Below are 18,875 nucleotides of genomic sequence, written 5' to 3' on the forward strand. Positions count from 1 at the left end.
CAAGTGCAGGCGAAGGCTGCAGGCCGCGACCGCTTCCGAAGTGCAGAAACGCGCGGTCGGGTGGAGAGCTACCGAAGAACGGAGAAAAAAGAGGGGCTGTGACAGAACCTGTTTCGCTTCCGGCAAGGGATGCGATGAAAAAACAGTGTCCTCTCGAGAGGCACAAAGCAAGAGACTTCCCTTTTGCTGTATAGAATACAGTCCGCTGTAGCCAAGCGCATTTCAGTCGCGCTTCTTCTTCGCTCTACGCAAGGGACATTCGAGACAGCTGAAACACTTTGAGGCTCTTTCCGCTTTCTCGAATCCGTTCTCAGGGCCTTCTGGACCTCCCCAGTTACTTCCCCACACCCTACCACCCAGCCAAAAGCTAAACTGGATTTCGTCTCCGGAGTCCACAGCTAAGTCTTTTCGAACTTCAGTCTCCGAAGTCCCCACTCATGCTAATGCTGGTATCTGTAAACCTCCATCACACGAGTATACATGCATGCAGAGGTGAGGAGGTACCCAGTTGTGCATATACAAAAATAAATATTTATACATGGATGTTTGTATAGTGTACATATGTTTTCCCGCAGCCGAATGTGCGCGCGCAAACACACACACACACAGAGGTACATGTGACTCCGTAAGTGTACGTAAATAATAGTTGCAAATGAGCGTCCCCGTTTGTTCTCTACTCGAGAGTCGCCTTCTTTCTTCAGTTTCGAGTCTGGAGTCTTTGCTTCAAGATTCTTAAGCCTCAGGAGTCAAGGGGGACATCTGTGTTCGAATCGAGAGGTGCCGCAGGGATGTGCATGGCCGGGAGGGGGCTAGCGCCAGCCATCACCCACTCGCGATACGCGGAAACTTCTGCATGCCATTCCTTGACAGCGATCTTGGCGTACACTTGAAGGTGACGCGGGAGCTCCACGAGGCCTTCTGCCCAGAGCCGCAAGTCGATATCCTCGAGATTCCCTCCCGCTGACGACAAATCGACTCCTGAGCAGTTCACATTTGGGCTTGCCGCGCGACCAGAGGCTCCTGCGGGCGCTCCTCTGTCTCCAGTTCTGTCTACGCTGCTCTTTCGAGGTTGAGTCGGCTTCCCTGGGCTGCCGGCAGGCTCGGAGGGCAAGGCTGCGGCCTCATCGGAGTCTCCAGTTGCCGGCGCATTGGGCTCCAAGTCGTCAGGTCCGCCAGATGGCGCCGCCAGGGAAGCGGTGTCGCCTTCAGAGCCGGCTGCTGGGCCAGTCGGCTCGGCGGTGTCGGCGGGTGCCGGCGCGTCAGGCGTCCAGCCGGGTGTGGGATTGTAGCGGAACTTTCGGCGTCCTGCAGTGGGTTGGAGCGAGGGGAGCGTCGGATTTTGGCCCTGGCGCTGAAGTTCGAGAACATGTGCGATCAGTTTGGTGGCGAAACCGGGCAGGACCAGAGGGGCGTTGAGGCGCTTCAAGAAGCTCGCTAAAACCATGTACCCTTGGAAGACGATTCGTTCTTCGGGACTGAGGCGAATCGACGCAACCAGCTCCGCCTGCAGCTTCAAGACGTTCGGATCACCCTCCTGGGGGCCTGCAGGCCCAGGGGGGTCGTCCGCTCTCTCGCTGGGCTTCGCCGCCGCGACGGACTCGCGGGACTTCTCGTCCTCCCGTTTGGGTGGCGCGGACAGGGTCTGAAGCAGGGCGTTGACGGCTGCGGCGTTCGCGGCCGTCGCAGTGTTTGTTCGAGTGACGATCTTCCGAGCGCCCTCGCAGAGCCGGTAGAGCAAAAACCACATGTAGGACTTGCGGACGAGCCAAGACCAGTTGAGAAAGAGGTGGAGGAAGTAGTTGTGCAGCATGAGGTCGACGACGATCGAGCGCAGGTGCTCACGGTGGAACAGCGGGAGGTTTTTGTAGACGAACCACACAGCCTTCGCCGCGTTCACGCAGATGTCGCACGCGACGACGATGTCCAAGCCCTTTTTCAGAAAGTTGAAGTCGAAGCTCGTGGGGAGTTCCTGCCCGCGGATCTTGAGAACTTCCATCCAGTAGTCGACGTAGTTCAGCGCCGCAAAGACCGCCGGCGAGTTGTACACGGACGTCTTGAGGAAAAGCACCTTGCTGAAGACCGACAGCAGCTTCTCGTTCGCCAACATCGCCCCGCTGCTGTTCAGCAGCGAGTCGGGGTACTTGGTCACTGGCCTCAGCTTCATCTCCAGCAGCAAAGCCTTGAGGAGAATTGCGTACCCAGGCAGCTGCTGCCATGTGAGCGCCTCAGGCGTCGGCGAAGACTGAAACACATGGCGGCACCACTGCTCGAGAAAGCAGAAGAAGAGCGCGCCCCGCTGCGCAAACTGGCCCTTCCACTCCAGCGGCAAGTCCCCGACCGTCTTGTCTCGGAGCCGAGACAGTGCATCTGCCAGCGCCGTTTCCCCAAAGTACGACTTGACGTACGCGTGGAAGGCGCTCCAGTCCAGGGAGATCCGCAACTCGCAGTGCCTGTTCCACTTCTCCATCTTCTTCAAACTCTGGGCGTCGAGCAAGTACTCGGTTCCTCGCCACTCCTCGATGTCCATCTCCCGTTCCTCAGCCGTCAGGAGACAGTCCAGGAGTTCCTCCCGGAAGCCCGGCAGGCGAAAGTACGCAATCGACAGGAAAACGGAGATGTACTTCTTCTGGCCTTCAAAGATCGCGTCCGTGCAGAAGTTGTTCAACGCGTAAAACAGCATCCGGTGCAGCAGCAGGAAGTACTGTCGGCAAATCTTCATGTGTTTGTGGTGCACCACCACCAAGTCCTTCTTCTCTGCAGGCAGGGATCGCGCGAGAGCCGCAAGCGTCCGCAGCCGATCCGAAGCCGTCACCCCACGCTCGAGAGCTCGAACTCCGCTTCCAGACTTCCCGGTCAGTTCCGGCTTCTCGCCTTCGCCTGCCCCCGCCGCGAACACCAACGTTGACTGCGTCTCCGAAGACTCCGGCTCCAAGTCCTCGCGGCGCTCCTCGCCCGCTGGCTCGCTGGACGGGTCGCCTGTCCCCGCTTGGGGCTTCAGACCGAGCTCCGCGAGCGCGGCTCGCAGTGAGGCCCCCGCGCTCGACAGCAGGACGGTCGAGACGCGCTGCTGGTGCTCCTCCGACCGCGGACTCTGTCCCGTCGTCGGCGAGCCGCTTCTCCGCGGCGCAGCTTCGAGCAGAGGCGTTTCCTCGCTCTCCGCCTCCGCTGTCGCGCCCTGCTTCTTCTCGCTGCGCTCCATGCCCTCGGCTCCTGCCTTCGGCGACCCCGCCGTGGTCAGAAAGTGCCGAAAGAGGTCACCGTCCTCGTCTTCTTCTTCGTCTTCTTCTTCCTCGTCGAGGTCTGCGTACTTGACAGAATTCGGCACACAGTACTCCTCAGCTGCGTGCAACTCGCTAAGTGTGCTGAAGACCGGCTCCTCGCCAGGCCGCTTCTCCTCACCCTCCAAGTCCGTCTCGCCCTCGCGGTCGCTTCGGTCCTCTCCCGTCCGTTCCTCGGCCTTCTCCTCTTTTCCTCCTCCCTGGCGCACAGGCTCCGTTCTCTCTTCTTCCTTGGAGGGTACCGCGGGGTCGCGGCTCGGCTCGGCCTCTGCGCGGGGTCGAGTCGAGTCCTCGCGGGAGTCCAGCAGGTGATCGCTTTTGCCCGCGAGCGCCAAGTCGCTGCGGATCGAGCCGCGGGTCTCGCCTCTTCTCTTCCGAAGCCTCACGGCCTTGATGAGTCCGAAGTTCCGGCCCTCGTCGTGCTTCCCCGAGCCGAGGCCGAGCGCCTTGCCGTCCGCGCCAACCGCGTCGTCGTCCTCCCCACAAGAGGAGACGGAGCCGAAGGAGGCCCGGGTGAAGAGCTTCGAAGACCTGCGTACGAATCGATACAGAATGTACACTTCCGCGAGGTCGAGGCGGTTTCCAGGGAGCAGCGACGAGCAGATCCCCTGCGGCGGCAGCACTGTCCCGATGTCCAGTTCGCCTCGCCGCAAGATATGGTGGAGAATCGAACAGTACAGACCGCGGTGCTGCCATAGCACGTAGTCCATGTACTCGAGAACGTGGTTTGCGAGACTTAAAAGGACGCGCTGCGCGGTCAGCAGGGCTTGCACAGAGCGGTAGATGAACGAGCGCCGAGTCTCCGCCTCCGACGAACTCAGGAGAAGCAGCAGCTGCTCGCAGACCGACTGGAACTCCGTGGATACTTGCTCCTGCACAGGCCAAAGGAGAGAGAGCGCGTGTGGGGTGAGAGAACAAGGGGGAGATGCGTCAACTCAGGAAGAGAACGGACCGGAGGACGAAGACCGAAAAACGAAGGAAAAGAAACCGAAGGAAAAGAAACCGAAGGAAAAGAAACCGAAGGAGAAGAAACCGAAGGAGAAGGGCGCGAAGACGCGAGGACAGAAGAAAGGCCTGACGTCACCTAGAGCACACAGAGAAAAAGAAGGAAAAGAGACGGCACCGCCGCAGCGGTGATAAAAGAGACTCCTGGCATGTGCGAGGTAGCGTCAGAAGTAGAAAACGAAACATCACCAGGAATTAAGCAGACTACCACCGAATACAACGGCGTTCAAGTGCATAGACCTTCGAAGCAACGGCCAGACTTTGGCGACTCCGCACCGGGGCCTGGTCTCTGAAGAGCGAGGCCTCTGAAGTTTTGTAGATCTCACTCGCTTTGCGTCTGAAAGGAAGACCATTTGAGGAGTGGGCGTGCTGCCCGGTTGAGCGAGGTCCGGAGCCTGGGGCTTCTGACGGTGGGCACCTACGACGGCGAGGAGTCCGCCGACGCCCATGTTGAGGAGGATTTCTTGAGGGCTGTGTTGGGCCTTCGAAAACAGAAGGTCGAGGAGCGTTTTGTGGAGTTCGGCGATCTTTTGGATCTCGGGTGGGACGCTCTTGGCGCGCTGGTAGTGGAACTTGGTCCGTTGTTCCGCGCCGAGGATCGGGGGCGAGATGCGCATGAAGCCGCGCTCAGTGTGGACCCCGGCGTACATCTGTCGCATCATTGGGTTGTTCTGGAACACGATGATGCCTTCAATGTCTCCAATGCATCGGCCGTCCAGCCAGAGCTTCTCGCGGAAGAACGAGTCGAAGAAATGCTTCTCCAGCTGGTCCACGACGTCTGCGTCGTAGATCTTGAAGAAGGGCAGCCAAGACTCACCCATGAACTTGGGTTCGTCGTGCGGGAAACACCGCGAGTAGAGGGCGATGTGCAGGTGGTTGTGGCGCAGCTGGTCAATCGTCGTCACCAGCTGGATCGTTGGGAAGTCGTCGTAGAGCACCTCCTTGACGAGCCGGCCCTTCCGCGCCAGCGCCGCGAGCTTCTGATACGTCCCTAGTTGATCCACGCGGTCCATGCAGTGGGAACGCGACGCGCAAGAAACCAGCGAAGGCTGCGTCGCCTGAGACACCGACGACGCTGCACTCACGCTCTCGATCTCCGAAGAAGGCCGCCGAGATACCCCGGCCTCGTCGCCCAACTCCTCCCCCGCGGCGGCCTCGCCCTCACTCGCGCGCTTCACCGCGCCCACAGGGACCCCTGCACTCGATGCAGAACTCGGCTGGCGTCCAAAGCTCGGCGTCGAAATCACCGCCGACGTGCACCGCCCAGTCAACAGCGAGTGGTCGACTGTGTTCCAGTACGGTCGGTCGACTTTGTCTGTCCACGTGCTAAAGTACTCGGCCGGATTCTTCACACCTGTCGGGCGGAAACAGAGCTGCCAGTGCGCCATCAGCGGGCCAGGTTCCTCGTCATGCGGCGCGGTCGAGTCCTCTCGCCGCAAACAGTCCTCGTCTTCCTCCGCGAGGCCGCCATCCCGCAGCCAGCCGAGGGTCTTGACAGGGTCCCCGAACTGGGCGTCTGGCTTCTCTGAGGCTCGTGGGGTCTGCGCAGCCCGCAGTCTCAGGACTTCCTGCTGCTGCCAGAGCTCCTTGTTCATCAGTGGGCTCTTGCCTTCAGCCACACCTGCCCGCGCCAGGCCTTCGCTTTCGTCAGGCTCCTGCTGCGAGTCTCGGGACCGCGTGAGGCCCTCGGCGTCGTGCGTGGAGCTCAGCGGATCTGCGACGCGCGGAGGCCCAAAGGGCGCGACCCGCGGCTCCTCGCCCTCCGCGTCTTCTTCGTCGGAGACAGCCTCCTCGATGATGGCCTGCCCGGCCGTCGGTTCGTGGAGGTTCACCAAAATTTCGATCGGATTGATGATCAGGGGACAGATCTGCGCCATCCTCACGTCGATCATCACCCGCCCACAGTCGGTCTTGCCCTTCTCCGGATGCGAAAGCAACAAGTCGTGGTGCACAGGCCCCGTCGCGACGGTCAGCAAGTCCACGGAGGCGCTCCCGAGCAGGACGCGCCGAGACTGCGCCTGCGGGGAAGACATCCCGTGGGTCGGGAAGCCTTCCTCTTCGTACACACTCAGCTCGAGGCTCTGTTCATGCAGCCGCGAAAGCTGCGGAATGCTCCAGGTGAAATGGTACTTGGAAGCCCACTTTGGATTCGCAACGCACGCAACCGCCTCCGTGGTTTCGTAGAAAGCCAAGTCCGCCCAGTTCACGCTGCAGAAGAGCCGCGAGCCGAGATGCTGGGAAGACCTGGACGAGAGTGAGACGTTCCGACATTTGATCCCGAAGATTTCCACGTAAAAGGTGAACGTTTTAGACAACTCCTCCACCTCCTTCATCTCCAGAAAGTGAGGCGGCTGCTGGAAACTCTCCGTGCGCGCCACCACGACGTCGCTCGCATTCGCAGGCTTCTCGCCGCCTGGGCTCGCTGGCCCGATCCCCTCTGCGGTGGGTCCAGTTGATCCCGAGGGGCCCAAGGCCTTGAGCAAGTGCAGTCCGGGAGAGACCTCGCGGGCGGCAAGCAGCGACAGTCGTGTGGTTGGGCCGCTCGCCTCCGGAGAACCGCCGAACTGGCCCGCAGGCCTCGACGTGAGAGTCTTGAGGAAGCGGCTGACCGACGACCTTCGCGGTGCAGGCGCAGGCCCCGAGGCCGGCGAGGCCTTGCCGGTCTCCAGAGACTCTGTCGAGCCAGCATTGAAGGCTGTCCTCTGGCCAGAGGAGGAGACGCTGGGTCTCTCCGCCTCGCTCACGACCGAGTCCGGCGCGACCCAGACGGTATCCCCCCTCCCAGAAGAGGAGCGGGCGTGGACTGACAGTTCCTTGCTGCATTGCTTGCCCATTGGACAGCAGAGAGAAAGGAAGAAGGACAGAGAGAAAAGAAGAAGAAGAAGGGCAGAGAAAGGAGAGCAGGGGCGCGGAGAGAAGCAGGGAGAAGGCAGAGAAGTCGGTAAGACTGGTCTCCGACGCGAAGCCAGAATCCTAGTCCGTCTCGACAGACACAGGGTCGCCGGGCGACGCAGCGGACCCACCAGCGCGCGTCATCTGACTCCAAAAGAAATTGCGAGGAAGAATCGGAAGACAGGGTGGTCGAAGTGTCAATCTTAAAGACGAAAACCAAGGCAGACAAGACGAAGCTGGACACAAACGAGATAAAGGCCAAAGACGCAATGGTCGAAAGACAGCGAAACTGGAGAACGACGAAGAGCGACGACAGACAAGAGGGGCGAGAAGTCGAAACCGGACAAAAGAGACAAATGCCCCGGAGACCTAGACAAGGAGAAGGACAAAAGGGAGACCGACAGACGACACCAAGGGAGAAGGAGTTTAGTCTCCACAGAATGAGACAAATGAGAAGCTGTTTAAAGAAGCATTTTCACCTGCTGTGCATGCGACGTACCGTACAGACACCTGGCACCGGAGGCAGTTTGCGGAATCTCGGAGCACTGCGATTTGCGAAGGAATCCAGAGAGGACCTTCCATTCATGCCAACGCAAACGGGGATTTATCGACAAGATGAAACTGGGTGTGCAGCTAGACAAAAGCGAACGCGTATGCTCACAGCTGTTGACACCTACCGGCATCCGCGAATCTACTAAGCTCTGAGTGTGTACGTCCAGACACCGGAGAAGGAGACAGCGACGAAGGCAAGATGAAGACGGTAAACGAACGCAAGAAGACAGAAAAAAAGGCGTCAGGTCAGAAAAATGCGAGGCTGTGGCGAGTCGGGGAGAGATTAAAACAACGGAGGCGAAGATCTGTCCTCGAAGGGCGTACAGCGGTGTTGCATGTCACTGCGGAGGCGGTCTTTTAAAAAGTCACAGATACGCGCGGCGACGGGCAGGCGGGCAAGGCTTACGAAAACGGGATGCAGCAGCTAACATACGAAGAAGAGGATCTGGACAATACATCGAATAGAGAAAGTGGAGACGCGGGCGAAGCCAGAGGGGAACTGTCGAAGCCGCCGAGAAAGGCGGCAAGCTCACAGGGAGAACCGCTCTATCTTCGTCCTTCCTACACCTGGATGGGGACGAGTGTGTAAGTTGCCAAATTCATAGAGGAAGCAACTGCTGTCGCGACTCAACAGAAGCGAGGAAAGAGAGTGAAGATGGGCCAGAAAAGACGGCACAGCGTAGGTGGGTGTAATGCGAATTGCTTCGGTTAGTCGCATTCAGGCAGGGGGTGGACAGACGAGAGAAACGATCGAACGGCGCAGAGCCGGAGCGAAACAAAAAACATCCCAAATTCTTTCTGAGGAATCATGCGAAGTATCTAGGAAAGCAGACCGAACACAGCAAGGCCAGACGACGCGCCGGAATTTGAAAACGGTTCGCTTTTGTAACTTCGGAACTTCCAAGGTTTTTCAGAAGCGGCCAGGACTGTGTAAGGCGCGCGAAAATGGGACTCGCGGCGAGAGCGGAGAGACAAGACAACCACAACTTGCAAAAAGGCGAAACTGATGATCACTTTGTCACGAGTTTCATGACATTTTTAGAAGTTAAAAGCGAAAACAACGCTGTGAGTCCGCGCAGGGAGGGCCCAGCGACACGCAAAGCCAGAACGTGTAAAAATCTCGAGAATGGAATCGCAGTTCGCTCCCCATTCTTTCCGGCGTTCTCCAACGCTCAGCTTGGTCATAATCTGTTTGTTACCGAAACCTCGCAAAAACGCTGTCCAGACACTCTGCAAACCGTCGTGTTTTCACTGATTCTTTGCCCAGACTCGCGAGCGATTTGCGCAACCTCTGCAGCAGGGATCGTCGCCCTGGCTCCATGAAAAGTCCTGCTAGAACGGATCGCGGAACGCGTTGGGTTCGGCAGAAACAGAGTCTTCCGCGTGAGCGAAAACGTTGAGCCTCATCATGGGCATAAAAACGTGAGGAAAACGACCCAAAACGGCTCGTGCTATTTAGGAATACGAAGAAAACTGAGAAGGCAGGACCGAGATACCTTCGGGCAGACAAACGACGAGGAGCACGAGGAACGAGTAGTGGGTGAAAACGTAAGCACGGGAGGGCCCGCTGTCATTGTGTCCGCCCTTCTTAGTTGTACAATGTTGATTCTGTTCCACTCGCACTCGTTTCTCACTTTACATGAAACAGCTGAGTCGTCCCGTTGTTTTCAAGGAAAGGTCGGAATGGCTGCTCCGGTGAGTAGCCCCACCCGGCTGAAACTGTCGAATGCCGAACGAGGAACTACAGAGGAGCTGAACAGTCATGCGTCACACTTGTGTCTTAAACACTGTGCCTTCGACTTTCTGGCAGGGAGAAACGGCAAGGTGTGGGAACTCAGGGAAGACCTAGCTCCCACTGTCCTGCTCGGGCGCTCCCCGGCGAAGAAGCGATGCGGCAGGAGTCGCGTTTCAGAAGAAAAGAAATTGAAAAGAGCCGAGACCAGGGAAAGGAAATGTGCAAGAGAATGGGCAGTCTGTCGCGAGGCACGCAAGACTGGAAAAAAAGGTCGATGCAAGAGCCCATGTCTGTAAACTTCCCCCGATGTTACGCTTTGACAAAAGCGATGAGAAACCAAGAGGATAAACGGCTTGCTGATTGGGCCACCTGAACTGTTCCGTTCTTTCGCCTCACCCGCACGAGATAACGCAGCATATGTTCTGTGCAGTCGAAAACGACATCGACCACCAGAATAGACTGGTGCTGGGATGTCAAGTTTAGTTTATAATCGACGTACTATAGCGGTGGCCTTCTCCGGATATGTTCAATCAAGAGGACACACGAGTTTCTGGGGTTCTACGATACCATATTCGGTGTGGTACCCTTTTGATTGTCATGGTAACGAGTGCAGCTTCTGATTTAGGTCTTGACTAGCGTGGTGTGTGTACAGGCTGCATACACCGGTTGATTTTTGTAAACAAGGGACTCTTTATCGTAAACTGGGTAGAAAGACACACGGCAACGCTGGGTCAATTCCTGAGGCATTAACTCGGTCTGTCGCTTAAGACGGAAGCCTCTCTCTGCCACGGAGGAGCGGGTGAGGCCCTACTGCCCTACTGGAGGTCAGGACAGAATGCAGTCTGTATAGTTTCTACGTCTTTTCCAGCGCCTTCGAGTCCGCGGCAGTCTCCATTCTCCGCTTTCCCCTTTGCTCCACTTTATGTTCAAAAATAGACAGCTCTGAGACGTTAGTCCTCCATCACTATACGCACCGGAATTATGCACATGCACGCACGCTTATATATATATATATATATAGTCCTCCATCACTATACGCACCGGAATTATGCACATGCACGCACGCTTATATATATATATATATATATGCAAATACGATAATCGGCATCCAGGTGTGAACACTCTTGTCCATATCCATAAGCATGTCACGTGTCATGGTTTGCATTCTTCTGTGAAGAGAGCTACGAGATTAGAAGCCATTTCTACACCACTTTGCCGTGAGTGCCTGCACGTTTCTTGAGAACGCCGCATTCCCCGTCTTTCGGACACACTTTGCCTCGCTGTTTTGAGCTCCTGCCGCGAACGCAGAGACCATCAACTTTTCCTTTGGCAGTAGAGCGATAGAGCGAGCACTGACATTTGTTTTTTCACCTGGATACCCACGACAACACTGCTGCCACGTGTCAGTCAAAGTTGCCTCTTCGGTCTGTTCTCACCCAGTCTTCCGTCCTGCAAATATACAGGGGGTCAGCGTTGCCCTGTTCCTCCCTCGAAGAAAAACAGGTCGAGTACACGTGCAGACAAACCGAGTCGCTGAAAGGCTGCAGCGTTTCAGTAAGCAAATCAAATGCACGCATGTCGCGAGCATTTCAGCCGCCTTGTCGCTCTTGTTACGCTAGATTCACAGCTACACCCGGGTGTAAAAACATAGAGGAGCTCGCATCGAAAGAGAGGGGAGGGAAGCGAGAGCAAATCGTCAGCAAACGGAGAAAGCTGGGTGTCATTCCGGGTAACTGACAGGTCTACCTGCCTCAAGAATCCATCTCTACGAAGAGGCGTACAGCAACTAAAAGAAAGACCACAGCTTCGAGAGTTCCTTTCCGCTGCGTTGCTTTGCCTCTCGATCAGATGTCGCAAAAAGAACCGGAAAGGCCTTAGTTAAGACGACAGCGAAATTCAGACCTCAGCTGCAGCGTGCGCGGTACGATTGATGCAAACGCGCCGTCTACACACTGGCAAGCGACGTTCGTTACTGACCCTCTGCCACTCACAGGTGGTCCACATTTCAGACGTGTGACAAAAATGGAAAATCGGACAGTGAGGATATTTGCTCCATATTCAGAGGCAAAAGGAAGAGGCCTGACAGCGTCCTCCCCTTCCAGCCGAGAATCGGGCTACCGCAGATCCGACGAGCTTGCGGATTCACATCGGTGTAACTCAAATAAACCGAGACACTCTAGCTCCCAGAATCCTGAATACGACTCCAGCTACGAAACCCACTCAACCACGTTCTCGGTAAGTTTGCTGTACGCCACCATTTCCTTTGTCCTGTGGTAAAGCTCCACTCTTCGCGTCTTCACGCTTTTCTTCAGGTGTCTAGCGATCCATTTCGTGTGCGTTGCCTCCCACCCTCCTCATCGGTTTTGCGAACCGGTGAAAGAAAGGTCCCGAATCTAACAGGTGTCATCCCGGCCTTGTTGCCATCTGTGAATGTGTACACAACTATGTTTAGGTACATGAATTTATATGTGAATGTGGGTGTAGGCGCAAGGGAGGCAAATCTGGAATGCGTGTGTGATGTGTATCTGTGTTTGCGTCCAGCCGCGTCCGGATGACTGTCGCGACCTTGGAGGTCCTTCTTCCCCAGTTCTCTTGTTAGCGCAGTTTCACGCCCACTGAGTGCATGCGTACGTTTCTTCCGGTCACTCCTTGGCTCCTAGTCACCTCGTTTCGGCGCGGCAACTTTTTTCCGCTGGGCATCCGAGATTCGTTTTTGTTCTCCGCACAGAAACAACCGGAATTCCGAAACGAGTGGACTGGAGAGGGACGGACGCAGAGACCGTGCAACGCGCCCAGAGAAGGCAAGAAGGCAGAGACGGCCGACACCAACACCGCGACTAGCCGCAAACCAACAAACGAACACAGAGAGACTCTCCTGCATCTCGACGAGCCGACGACGCACACGCAGACCCCGCCTCACTCACTTGATCCAGAGAAACATGCTCTGTGCGCCGTTTCCCCTCTCGATTGCCGTCGCAGGTTCAGAGACACCGGCGACGCCTCGCCAGTTGCCCTGCGCGAGCCACAGCACCCGCTTGCAGAGGAAGTCCAGGAAAACAAAGTTCTTCTCTGCGCATTCTGACAGAGAGAGACACTGATTTTTTCAGCCTCAGCAGGCCTCGTTCTTCGTCCTTCCCCTGACGGGAAGCCGAGAGATCCACACGTCCAGCAGCCTCACTCAGAGAGATGAGACAACCCAGAGAATCAGACAGCGAAGAACCACAAGAACTCCGGGACGCACCACACTTTCGCGGCGCGAAGAAGAGAAAGAACACAGGGGAAAACGCATTGGCGCACAGGAAGTGACAGAAGAAAACGCGAGAGGAAGACAGAGGAGAAGCGGCTGTGCGCGCCACAGCCTAGAAAATCGAGTTGCCTGCAAAAACACAACAAAACCGCTTCTCAACGAGCTTGAAAAAATGTAAGCGAACAACTAAAGTGATCTCCCACCCCAGACATCGCACACATATTCAGCTCGAGAGATGCGACCTGTGCACCATCAGCGGATACCTGCCGGGAAACGACTTTCTCTCCTCTGAGCAAAACAGATCCATACAGCCGCTACAGAACGCGCCTTCGCGATGAACACGAAGCCTGACTTTCCCACCCAGTTCAGTTCCCTCGAAAACATGTCGGCGTGCATGGCAAAAAGACGTCCACGAAAAAAGAGTTGCGGTGGAAGGAACCTTTAAATGTCGTTGTGAAGAGGTCAACAGCTTCTCAAGAGCTCGAGGAAGACGAAGACCTGAAAAAACGTGTACGAAGCAAGGTTTTCCTCACACGCTCAACAGTGAAAACCACATACCTTGTTCGCGTTCCTTCGCCAGCATCTCGTAGTACTGGTAGATGATGGTGACGGCGAGGAGAATACCCGTTCCACTTCCGATCGCCCCCAAGAAGTCCGCAATGATGGTCAGAGCTCCAATGCACATGCCACCGAAGGCAGCCGCAGTGGGGATGTAGCGATTGAGAACCTGAGGAAAAGGAGGCGAGGAGTGGGTCGCACCGGTTTTCATCCTGCGAAACTGGGTTACGCGTTTCCTCTCTCTCTCCCCGCGTTCGACCTCTGTTCCCCCGAGGCGACTCAAGCGAGGCGCAGGCACTCCACATATTCACCCGGTCGACTCATGCAGAGGAAAGAGACGACAACCTCGTTTACACCACAGCTCCACTCGAAAGTCGTCGTCTCACCTGGACGAGGGAGGAGTCGCGGTACCCCTTCATGACCATCTGCTGGTCGCGGAGTTGCTTGGCGACATCGCGAGCGCTGCTGCCACTAACTTCGATCCACGTTTTGCTGAAGAGAGCACAGCTGACGAGGACGAAGGTGATGTAGATGAACGCATGCAGGGGGTCCTCCAGGATGTCCCCGAAGGATCCGGGCGGCGAAATGTAGTACGCAATGCCTCCAACAGGCACAGAGTGTCCGCCGACGTCGACTTCTTGCCACTGACCGAGGAGATTGACCAAGACGTTCGTCTTGAACCGCCGGTAGAGCAGCTGAGAGAGGAAGTAGAGGTTGGAGACGAGCGCAGTCTGCAGAATGATTGGAATGTTCGAGGTGTAGAACAGCTTGATAGGGTAGCTGCCCTGCTGGCCGCGCACGCGCTGGTACTTCACCGCGAGGTCCACTCGGAATCCTTGGAAGTAGATGACGATGAGGAAGACCAGAATCGTCGCCAGCAGCGAAGTGATGTTCGGTGCGTTCGACCGGTAAAACGCCTCCTTCAGAGCCACGATGTTGTTCGACTTGGTGAACAAACAGTGAAACAACGCGACCAGCGCACCCTCGAACTCCGTTCCCTTCCCAGTCTTGATCGTCGTCGGACTGAAGGCCTTAGAGAACGCAGGACAAAAAGCAAACGAGACGCGATCACAGACAGGACAGACACACTCGACCTCCGACTCGTCGATCAATGCAGAGAGCTCCAAAAACGGACCGAAAAACGCCGCAGCTGGCTACCTCAATTACACGCCACACATGTACAGATATACATATATATATACATACATATATACATATATATATATATGCATACGTATGTATGTAAATGGTCATTCACATGCATGGGAGAAGCGGGATAAAGACCTCCTGAGCTCTTTCCTGCACTTATCCATGAATCCTGTTTTTTTCAGATCTCTTCAGTTGCATGCACATGCAGAGAAGGCGTTTGGAGAAAGTGGGTCGGCCTGCCTGACTTCAGCGCATGTGAGCGTACCTTCCACACGATTGTTTCGCAGATGTTGGTGGCGATGAACAGAGAAATTCCACTGCCGAGACCGTATCCCTTCTGCAGGAGCTCGTCGAGGATGATGACGACGACGCCGGAGAAGAACAACTGGAGGATAATAAGCACGGCGTTGGCTGAAAAAAAATGCCACAGTTGAACGCAGACACACACACACACACACACTCATCGCCTCAAGCTCTCGACGCCTATCCAGATACACATCTACACAAAATCCGTATTTACACATATGTAGAACCATCCATTGAGAACCTGAAGCCGAACCCCCCGTTCACCACGGCCGATTGCGATTGCTATAGAGATACACAAACTGGAGACAAAGAGACTTGGAGCACTTGACATGGTGGCCGCGCAAGCCTTGAGAGAACTTTGTTTCCAGCAGACAAAAACCTCAAGAGGAATCGCCTCTTCGGACGCCAGGGCGCGCCATCGTCCTGGGAGACACCACCTCTGAGAAAGTCCTGCGAGTTGGCCTAACGTCCGCACGCGCATACGACGAGTCGGACAAGCGAATTCTCTCTGAAAAACAACGAGACTCACTCGCGCCCAGGTCGTGGATGTCGCCGTACATGCCGCTGATCACGTACGCGACGGCCTCTCCGACTGTGATGATCAAGCCGAGCACTGGAGACGCACAGACAGAAGAAGCGCGCACAGAGGACAGAAGGCCCCGTGGAGCGAAACGCAAGGCACATCTGCATGCGAAAAAGGCGTCCTGAGACATGCGGATCGGTGGCCACAAGACCCCCACTCTTGAGCGAAGACACCCCAAAACTTTGCGGTTGGCATGTTTTCTGCAGCTGTCACGGCTCAGTCACGAAAGGAATCTCGAAAGAGTCGGGCAAGCATACACACAAGCGTAGAAATAGATATTTATACAGGCAGAAATGTTTGCCAGTAGAAGGTGCCTCACGCTTTTGAGCTCCTTGGAAGAGAGCGCGATCTTCCTTGAGAGACTGGTCGACCTGGATGATGCGGCTGCCAGCCAAGAGCTGCATGACCATTCCACTAGTCACGATCGGAGAAATACCTAACGGAAAAAGACAAGATCGATCCGATGGAAACATCGTGGTGTTATTTTTATGCATGCTTCCTCACACCTGTAGAGACTAGACTCGCCCCAAAATGGAGTTATCCGTGGACGCAACGCGACAGATTTGAGGACGCACCGATAAAAACACAGAGACCCGTTTCCCTCCGGCGTATGCCCACTCGGAACCACCACTGCTGGTCACAGTTCCTCTCTCGAGTTTCTTTAAACGCGCTTCTGGGAGTCGACCTGGACCCACACCAACAGAGTGAAGAGCTGTTCCGACACACGGGCGCCTGAAAGCATCTTTGCGGTGGCCATTCCACCTTTTAGATCCGCCTACGCGGTCAGGAACTGTCAAGCGGAGGTCGGTAAGACCCACTCGAGTGACCAGGCTATTATTCTACATGGATCAAGTCGCCAGACACAACCAAGATGTTTATGACGTTGCGGTACAGCAGGACGTCTTCAGTGGAGTGCGTACAGAGTGAAACGCCTGCGCCTTTGCTACCTTGCGACAAAGACATTTCGCGGAAAAATCTGTTTGTCTGGCCGCCCTCGAGCTAGTGTTTAGAACTCAGTTTCCAGAGAGAGGTCGTGTTTTCTTCGAACCGAGGAGCGAATTTCCCTGACGTCTCTGCTCTCGCCTTACCGAGCTCCATGAGAGTTCCTCGGTTGGATGCGAGGATGACTCGCATCCAGTAGAACGGATCTGCGCTCTTGTTTGTGCGAATGCCATAGAGAGGAATTTGACAGCAGATGAGGAAGACAGCCAGGGAGACCAAGGTCCAGAGCACCTTCTCCTTGAAGGGGATCTTGCGGTCGGGTGCCTGCACCTCCGGCAGGATGCACATGACCGGCTTGATCAGGTTGAGAAAGCGAACTGAAAAGACGCCACACAAATCGATGGACAGACACCGTGTTCACTATCGCCGTCGCCTTCCTCCGGTTCGTCTGTGCGGAATGGGTACGTCGGCGTCTCGATGAAGAGCGGCGCCAGATCTCCTCTACCGCTGTTTCCAGCGAGGACATGTCTGTTCCCGTCCTTCTTTTTCTCGAGTTAGTTTCTACCTGCTGTACGCGAAAACTGCTCTGTCGAGGACGTCTTTGGCAAAAGACATGTTCACAACGGGCGAGGCTCTACCGACAGACCACAACGACACGGGAGGACTCGCAGGAAGAGGGCGCGCGAAAAGGCAGGTCACACAACACAAAAGAAAACAGAAACAAGGATGTCGGAGCGACAGGTGAAGGTTTCTCTAGAACGGTCGCCACATATCGGCGCTTCTCGACTGAAAAGTCTCGGCGCAGCTGCTCAGCCGGTGGCAGTAGTATAGCCTGTCCTAAGTCAGACGTGCAACACACACGATTCTCGGGTGTTTGGGAATTGATCCGCTCGAAACGCGCAGAAAAAGCCACGGAAAACCCCAGTGTCTGAGGCTCCGACGCGGAGTTTGAAACGCCCACACACACACGGACAAAAGTTGGCCATGTCTTAACAGCTGAAAAAAACTCACAAGTGTTCCCCACGCACAAAGACGACCGCAAGGAGGGAGTTCGTTTCTCGTCTTTGTCTGAACAAGTTCTGTGGAGAACCCACTTACATCCTTTCGCCATTTTGATATACACGCTGGGAAATTGGTGCCGACGTGTCGGAGGCTGAGGGAGGGCGCTGGTTGCGAGGAAGAAAACTGGCTGACCCTCACGACGTTTCTTCGAGAATTTTCTCGGAGAAAAACGAAAGCAAAGGAGCAAAGCAAAAGGTGTTGGTCGAGGCTGGGCGGCGTCGAGAAACAGGCGCAAAAAAACGGGTGCCGCCGCCTCGGAAGGGCGAGGTGCTCAGAGAACCTGTCTTCGGCGAGGAGAAAAAGAGAGGAAACGTCGAGCTTCCCCACCTTTTTCCGCGCACAAAGACCCTTAGAAAACTGGTGCTGAAAGCGTGACGAAGACAAAGGTTGGTTTTTCCTCGTTTTCTCTGCCGCGGTAGGCTGGCGTTGGGCGCTCCTCCTGGGAAGAGACAAGGGAGGGGAACCGCGCGTGAGACAGAGTGGAGGCAGGAACTCGAAAAGGCGCAAAGACGAGCACGGAAAACGGCAAGAGAAAACACGGAAGAAGACCGTAACGTCAAACCTCGCGGACAAGGCCTCTTCAAAAATACGCGAGTATCGCCTTTGCCGCTGTGCCGTTCTTCCTGCACACGCGAGCGGACAAAAACGATTTTTTCGTTTCTTCGCGATTCCTCTCCCGAGACTTCACACAAATCTCCTGCTTTCTCTCTCGCGACAAGACGCGAAAATAAGGTGGGGTTGCCTCAACACCTCCGCGTGACGACAGCCACACTCAGGTGGCTACGCCGCCACCAGGGAAGGAGCGACCTGGAAAGAGTCGGAAGAAACGGGACGCACAATGCCCAGGAAAAAGCAGTCGAACTCCCCTGTTGAAGACTGCAACACTCAAAATACCAGCAAGAAACGAACCCACGCCAAAAACACTCCCCTTCCACACTGTGTGTACCCGACCTGCTCACACATCTATCTAACAAGCTCACCTTGCTGGGGTGGACGGTGCTTCTTTCTTCAGCTCAGCACAATGCTTTGACAGGGATTGAAGAAAGCAGACAACGCAAAACCCGGGGGATAAATTTCTGCTCTCGCATCGGCGTTCTCCGTTACCGGAGCACAGAAACTCGGGAAACCGCGTCGCGTGACAGCGTTTTACTGCAGTTTGCCTTCATAGAGGGGAGAGAAAACACGACCAGGGGAAACCACGGCAGAGAAAGCCATTGGGACGGAGCACAGAAAAAGTCCTTTCCCGTTCGCCGTAACACACTCTTTTGACCATTCGAAAACAGTCGGGAAAAGAAGGGAACTATGGAAACAAAGGAGGTAGGAGATATTCTCTGTTCTTGTGGGGACTGACGGTAAGATGCCTCTAGGCGGAAGTGGCAGAACGCCAGAGAAGAAAGGTTTACTGCGAAGTTAGCATCGAAAGGCAAGTTGATACGTTGCCCCTCTCCTTTTGTAGAATTCTTGCAACGGAGAAGGCAGCACTCGAACGTTTGCCGCTTCTGGAAGCAAAATTACGCACGATGTCCCTTGCATAAAGACGAGACAGAGAACCAGCAATCTTCAGAA

General features: G+C 55.7%; 2 protein-coding genes across 2 annotated transcripts; both read right to left on the reverse strand.

Annotated features, from left to right (window-relative positions):
• Positions 1 to 739: 739 nt before the first annotated feature.
• TGME49_269990 (hypothetical protein) lies at positions 740 to 7,117 on the reverse strand (the record flags this gene model as incomplete). Its single annotated transcript, XM_002365636.1, has 2 exons — positions 740 to 4,150; positions 4,610 to 7,117. The coding sequence occupies 2 exons, from the start codon at positions 7,115 to 7,117 to the stop codon at positions 740 to 742; spliced, it is 5,919 nt and encodes a 1,972-aa protein (XP_002365677.1).
• A 4,984-nt stretch (positions 7,118 to 12,101) lies between these two features.
• TGME49_269980 (preprotein translocase Sec61, putative) lies at positions 12,102 to 17,956 on the reverse strand. The gene is made up of 8 exons (XM_002365635.1): positions 17,346 to 17,956; positions 16,394 to 16,624; positions 15,625 to 15,741; positions 15,252 to 15,335; positions 14,682 to 14,827; positions 13,654 to 14,298; positions 13,268 to 13,436; positions 12,102 to 12,838 (listed from the first exon to the last, which is right to left on the reverse strand). The coding sequence occupies exons 1-8, from the start codon at positions 17,356 to 17,358 to the stop codon at positions 12,822 to 12,824; spliced, it is 1,422 nt and encodes a 473-aa protein (XP_002365676.1). The 5' UTR covers positions 17,359 to 17,956; the 3' UTR covers positions 12,102 to 12,821.
• Between the last annotated feature and the right edge of the window lie 919 nt (positions 17,957 to 18,875).

This window comes from Toxoplasma gondii, chromosome VIII (genome assembly GCF_000006565.2).
Source record: "Toxoplasma gondii ME49 chromosome VIII, whole genome shotgun sequence".
Taxonomy (NCBI): domain Eukaryota; phylum Apicomplexa; class Conoidasida; order Eucoccidiorida; family Sarcocystidae; genus Toxoplasma; species Toxoplasma gondii.

Excerpts from the sequence above, each read along its gene's own strand:
- TGME49_269980 (XM_002365635.1), bottom strand. Across the intron at positions 15,742-16,393 it reads AGGAACTCTCATGGAGCTCG|GTATTTCTCCGATCGTGACT; the intron begins GTAAGGCGAGAG and ends TTTTTCCGTTAG. Across the intron at positions 14,828-15,251 it reads CATCCACGACCTGGGCGCGA|CCAACGCCGTGCTTATTATC; the intron begins GTGAGTCTCGTT and ends ATTTTTTTTCAG.